Here is a 6,863-nt window from a genome sequence, read left to right on the forward strand (position 1 = left end):
TACAGGAATTTCTAATACTTCTGATAATCAAAAACAGTTTTCAGGAAGTGTGCTAGGGCAGGTGAGTGTGGGTAGGAGGGATATTGACTTTGACTTTTGAAAACAGCTAGCAGAGGGTTTCCTGACCTACCCATACACACATTCTTTTCTTTTTTTAATGTTTATTTATTATTTTTGATAGAGTGAGCTGGAGAGAGGCAGAGAGAGGGAGGGACAAAGGATCCAAAGCAGGTTCCATGTTGACAGCAGAGAGCCTGACAAGGGCTCAAACTCACGAACTGTGAGATCATGACCTGAGCCAAAGTCAGATGCTCAACTGACTGAGCCACCCAGGCGCCCCTATACATTCTTCTTTTAACAGACTCCAAGTAAAGAGAGAGTAGAGAGATGAAAAATTCCTGTGAAAGGAGAGGGCTTAGGTGTTTTACATTTGGAAAAAGAGATTGCTATCCCCTCTCCCTGCCCCCCAGAAATGCCCATGAGACCCACTTGCGTGCAATTGACTTATAATGCTCTGAACATACCAAAGCTTTTGTCTCTAAGCCTTTTTTTTAAGAGAGCACACGAGTGAGGGAGAAGGGCCTAGGGAGATGGAGATAGAGTGAGTGAGCAAGAATCTTAAGCAGGCTCCACACTCAGCATGGAGCCCATCACAGGGCTCGATCCCATGATGCTGGGATCATGACCTGAGTTGAAACCAAGAGTCAGGAGCTCAACCAAGCCACCCAGGTGCCCCTAAGCCTTTCTATGTGCTGTATCTTTTCCCTGGAACATCATTTTCCTTCTCCCAATTAACACAACTCATCCTTCAAGGCTTGGTTTAAGCATCATCTCCTCCACAAAGCTTCCCATGCTGGGTAAATGTGTTCCTATATATTCCCATACTATCCAGTGTATTGTAATTGAATATGTTTGATTAACTGAGATCCTCTGGGGACAAGTGGGACCATAATACTTATCTCTTATCCCCACACAATGTATGGCACATAGAATGTTTTTGAAGGAATGATTCAAAGTGACTAATCAGGCTTTAAGAATGACAAGCTGGACAGCCCTAGTGTGGCATCTACATCAAGATGATCTGAGAATGTGGGACTGTGTAAAAGAGCACAATGCTATAAGCTAGGGAGAGTTGTGTATGGCTTGAACAGAAAAAGAGATCCATCAGCTAGGCATGAGGGATTAAGAAAGCAAGGGAAAAGGGTATATATTATAGAATCCACAGTAGGACTTAAAATTTTATCCCATCTCTAAGAAGCAACTACTGAAGAGCTAAGAGAGGGATGATGGTATAGTAAAAAAAAAAAAGAAGTGTCAGAAAAAGCTTCTTACAGTACCATAAGGACAGATGCAGGAATCAGAAAAGGCATAAAGAGTAAAAAGAGAAACCGAAAAAAATACAAAGCTCTGGAATCTAGCAGGTGATTTTCCCAAGGCAAAACATACAGTTGTTGTTGTTTTTTTAACTATAGAATTATAGACTTTTATATTTGAAAAGGACCTTAGAAATCATCTGGTCCTGATCTCCTACCCTATAAAGGAGTTATTTTTATAATACATCTGCTGAGTCACAGCTTTAACAGCAGCTGTAAACTATTAAAAGGTCTAAATTTTGTTATTGTGGTAAAATATACAGAAGTTGACCATTTTAACCATTTTTTCCCATTTTAACCATTTTTAAGCATGTAGCTCTGCAGCATAAGTTCACTCACACTGTTGTATACCCACCACCACCATCCACCTCAAGACTTTCCCATCCTGCCCAACTGAAACTCTGTGTCCATCAAAGAACAGCTTCTCATTCCCTCCCCCCCAGCCCCTGCAACCATTATTCTTTGTTTTTATGAATTTGATGACTCTAGGAATCTACTATATAAGTAAAATCATATAATATTTGTCCTAAGAGCTCTAAATATTTTAAATAGGCTTCACACCCAACATGGGGCTTGAACTCATGACCCTGAGATCTAGACCTGAGCTGAGATCGGGAGTCAGATGCTTAACTGACTGAGCCACCCACGTGTCCCAAACCTCTAAATATTTTTAAACACAGAGAAACTGGCATTCAAATAAATTTTTAGTTAAAACATTCAAAGCAGATGATTCTGTATAGATATCTTAAACTGACTCAAACTGACTCAAAACAAGCCTGTTATATACACCTACATACAAAATGCACTGAGTATACCCTTAATAATATAAAGTCACATATTTTTAAGACAATTAACATTTGAAAACTCACCTGCATAGAACTCCACGTTAAAAATACTTATTATTACTACTACCACTGACAGCAGCAGGAGGTAAAAAATTACATAGGAACTATATAGATCATTGAAAGAATCTAAAACACAAGAGAGATGAATTAGTAAATTCATTCAGTCATGTAGTCACGATCAATACACTGCAATAGAAAAGGGGTTTGAACCACAGCTGCAAGTTTCATTGTAAAAGTTATCTTTTCTTTAAGAATTTACTCATACCCTGCTGACAGGTCCTACAGAACATCAACTCAAGAACTACAGTGTGAGTTACTTACACCAAGCTCTGGGTCCTTTAAAATTATACTAGAATTTCCTTTAGATGGTCCAGATGTTAACATCAGACAAAATACTACCATATGCAAATGTATTTCATCGTGTGAAAGAGAGAAGTACCACATTTAGTAATACACCAACAAGGTTTCTTTTTAAAATGTATAAATAGTATTTTTCATATCTCTTCTTAATAAATGCAATTAGCTCCTACAGCAAAAAATGTAACATTTCCGGAAACAGCATAATCCATAAATCATCTAAGTGAGCTGAATTAAAAAAATTTAAAAATCACAATATTCCTGTAAAATACTAACATTCACATTTTAGAGTAGTCCGAACAAGCAAATATTCCATTTCAAAAATATGGCCAAGTTTAAAATATGTATGTGTATATAAAACACCTAAAAACATAAATAAGAGAAATAACAAGGAAATATATTTGGTGTATAGGCTGAGACTTAATAATAAAACCTATAATTTTTAGGAGTATAATTTACTGACCAAGATTAGTAAAGAATATTTGTTAAGTATTCACAATTAAAGCCAAACATTATACTGACCTAAAAGAATGAAAGAACTGATTCATGTGACTAGAAATAAGAAAGGGAAGAGCACAGTTTCTCTGAAAAGACTTTGTGAGCAAAAGTTGAAAGAGATGAGAAACATTTGATGAGAAAAATGGCACAAATCAAATCCCATTTGGAGGGAAGGTGTTACTAGGATTAAAAAACCCTTGCCCGTGAAATGGCAAAATGTTTTTCTTAAGTGCCAATTCAGAACAACTGGTAATGGTTCTCGATTTCAGTGCTCAATACTCGGAGGTTGGGACCAGACAGCCAAGATCAATGAGCGATGCAGACTCAGGCAAGGTGGTTACAGAAATACCTGCCATCCCTGTGCTGGCTTAAGGCTTAATTTTATCTGCCTTGTAGAACCCCTGCAAGAAGGGACTGAGGTATCTCAACAAAAAACTTAACACGACTATAATTCTTTAGCAGCAATGTCTCCAAAGACCACAGGTAAAGCTTCTGACTCCCTGAAAATCGGCATTTTCTTCTGAAAGTTAAATCAACAACACACTTTCCACTTCCCAAAGCAAAAGAAATTTGTTGTTCTTGTTGGGGAGAGGGAAATAAAAAGAATTAAGAGTATTTGTGCTTCTTAGCCTTAGGCAAGAAGCTTTAAACTTTAAAGAGTTCAAAACCTATCCTGGCAACATTTCTCTTTTTAATTCTAGTGTAGCATAGTGGAAAAACACAGGCTTTGAAGTCAGAGACCAATGTTCAAATTCTGGTTCAGTTACTCGCTGTGTGTCTCTGCACAGACTTATACAACCAAGTCTCAGCTTCTTCGTTTATAAAGTAGGGATAATACCTCTTTATTATATAGGGCTGCAGGAAGGATGACAGCTAATATACTTAAGGTGCTTAGTACAGTGTGTGGCACACAGTAGATGGCAATAATTGGTCGTATTATTAACATAATCATATTGTAATAAATGTAGTGACTTTTTTGTCTCCACGGAGAAACATTTAGTCTGCTCCAATCTTTTCTCCTCATCACTCTTTGCATTTAACTCTATGTTTCTTAGTCTTTAACTCTTTCCCCCTTTTCTCTCTTCTCATCTTTTTCTTATTAATCACAATATAGAAATGAAGTAGTCTCAATTTTAGACAGGTTTTTTAAAGAGACAGATGTCATATTTTCTATTCCAAATTTTTAAATAGATAAAAGGAACAGTTCTGGTCCTTAAAAAGACAATGTCAAAAAAAAAAGCAGTAAAAAAGACAAACAAATAAACAAAAATTAAGGTACGTTTTCATTTATGTGATCTTCTAATTATCTTTTTGCTTATGTGATAATACAGTCTGACAAGTTTACTAATATTATTATATAGTGAAAAGGTGATTCATAAAGGGAGTGCCTTAAGATTACCTCAAGGTGAATGTTTTGCCATATCAATATAGGCAGTGATGAAAACAATTATTTGATAACACAATTTTTATGCTGAGAAGTAGGTCCTGTAAATTTGATTTCCCCAAACTGAGTACCACTTACCAGACAGCCACTGAATAGGATGAAATAAATCAATGCTGCTGAAGATTATAAATACTGTGGTACAGATGGGTAGAAGCAGCACTGACCAGACAATACTCGCAACTATCCTCCAGCCCAAAACCTATAATTAAACAAAATCCCTCAATCATGAAGTCAAACTATTTCAGTTATTCCAGTTATGCAAATCCTATCTTTTCATACAGGACGTTAAACACTAATATTTACACCCACATCATAACGGTTACTCCTATGAATAACAACACTGCATACGACTACAGAATCTTGTAATTATCATTGAACTGATTCTTGTATTACTCCAGAGTCCAATGCCACATTAAATATCACACTTTGGGGAAGGGCAGGAATTGTCTTATCTAGTTTTACAACTGCATTTTACAGCAACTTGTACTTGTCTCTCGAGGTTTAACTGATAGATATGTTAGGTATCTAAAAGATGTATACACTGTATGGGAATCATCTGCATATCGTAATTGCGTTTCCATTATTAGCTACAGCAATTATCAGGCAGTTACTGCATTGTATTCATGTGTGATCACCAGAGCCTGACGCTTAAGAGACACAAGATAGAATGTCGAATAAGTCAATAGAAGAAGAGATACTGAGGGGTCTGAAGAAAGAAAATGACAATCGGATTTACATTTTGGAAGGTAAAAACACTCTCGTGTTTGTAAAGTGGCAATAATGAAGATGGATCAGAAAGGACAAGACCCACAAGAGACAATTAGGAGGCAGTCTACCACAACTGCCCACAGCCAAAGTTTACAGCCTGTGCCTGAAGGAAGGCAGTGGCAATGGGAACGTTTTGAAAAGAACTGCAGCCATGTTTTCTGTCTACTGAACACCAGTCATGGATAACATAGGTGATAAAGAACAAGTAAAACTTAAGGACTCAAAGCGTTTAGCTTGGAATACAGCCTCTGCTAAGACCACACCACAGTCTTTCCAATTCTGGACATTCCTTCCCACTTCTTAACCCTAGTAATCAATAAGCTATTTATTTTGCACCTACTAGGTAGACCACCCCTGCATGAAACTCTTGCCCATTCCCTGCCCCAATTCCCACGCAGGTCATCCCTCTCATTCCAACCAGCTTCCTCTTGGGACTCCTCTCCCACCCCATAACAAGTCACTCAGGACGTCCCGCTCGCACACACTAATCAGCTTTCCTCAGCCCGCTCCGCCCACCCTATAACCAGATTCCACTCGGGATGCCCCCAGCACATTCCCGTAATCGGTTCCTCGGGTCGCCCCCTCCCCACGCGCTCCCCACGCTACGCTGGAGCCGCCCCCCACCCACCCGCTCACCGCGCACGCGCGTTTAGCACCCGCCCGCCAGGCCCGACTGCAGCGACAGGTCGAGCGCGCGCCACAGCGCGCGCAGCACTCACGCGCCACAAAATGTCCCGCGACCCGCCGGCGGAGGGCCGACTCGCAGCCGTGGCCATGGTGATGGCGGCCCCGACTCTGAGGGGTGCAGGAGACAGTGTGCCCGCCCGCCACAGCAGTTCAAAGGGAGAAAGGCCCCACGAGGACCCTGTTGGGGCTGCCTCAAACGCTGCCTGAGTGAAGCCCGGCCCGGGCCCCAACCAATCCCTTCGAGGCTTCTTCTGGACAGGCGCAACGCGCCAGAACTGCCCCACCGACACGTTCCCCAAAGGGAGCTGGGACTTCAGGACCCGCCCCCTGGCGTCCAAAAGGTCTCCCCGAAGCAGGGACCAGCGGGGCGCCAGAGACTGGGGGCGGCGCTGCATGCTGGGAACTGTAGTCTCGACCGCAGTCTAGGAGCAAGGGGAGCGTTGCATTCTGGGATTCAGTTCCAAAGTGCGGCATGCCGGGAGTGGAAGTCTTCCCAGAAGTACCTTGTGGCATGCTGGGAATCGTAGTCTTTTATAAAGCCTGTATAAACAGTGACAATTGGTCGGAATTTTACAGTTAGATCTGGCAAAATGATCGGCCCTTATTTCTCCCAGTTTTCTTTATCGACTGCCTGAAAGTGAAATCAAAGGATGGTGTGGCCTTCTCCACAGAGGTACTTACTAATTTTACTGATGGAAAAAATTTTCTTTCCATAAAGGTGAATTTGGTTTCCTAAGATCTAGTTCCTAGTTCCAGCTCTGCCACTTGCTAAGTGGAATGTCTTGACCCTCTCTTAGCCTCCATTTCTTCACCTATAAAATAAAGATAAAAATAAAAGCATCCAGTGATGTTGCCAAGATATGATAAAATGCTATACAAATATTAATTTCC

The 6,863-nt window shown here is 40.5% G+C and overlaps 1 protein-coding gene across 3 annotated transcripts in view; it reads right to left on the reverse strand.

Moving 5' to 3' along the window:
- NDC1 (NDC1 transmembrane nucleoporin) overlaps window positions 1-6,144 on the reverse strand; it is a 46,646-nt gene extending 40,502 nt beyond the window's left edge. For 2 of the 3 annotated variants that reach the window (XR_003420171.2, XM_027059118.2), the window contains exons 1-3: window positions 6,005-6,137; window positions 4,596-4,716; window positions 2,243-2,344 (exon numbers count right to left, since the gene is read on the reverse strand). Coding sequence is in view for 1 of the 3 variants with exons in the window: in XM_027059118.2 (XP_026914919.2) it covers window positions 2,243-2,344; window positions 4,596-4,716; window positions 6,005-6,061 (280 nt within the window). In the remaining 2 variants the exon portion in view is untranslated. Of the gene's footprint in view, window positions 1-2,242; window positions 2,345-4,595; window positions 4,717-6,004 lie in introns of all 3 variants that reach the window. The other variant, XM_053214063.1, reaches the window with a different exon arrangement.
- Window positions 6,145-6,863: the final 719 nt, after the last annotated feature.

Source organism: Acinonyx jubatus, chromosome C1 (genome assembly GCF_027475565.1).
Source record: "Acinonyx jubatus isolate Ajub_Pintada_27869175 chromosome C1, VMU_Ajub_asm_v1.0, whole genome shotgun sequence".
Classification (NCBI taxonomy): domain Eukaryota; kingdom Metazoa; phylum Chordata; class Mammalia; order Carnivora; family Felidae; genus Acinonyx; species Acinonyx jubatus.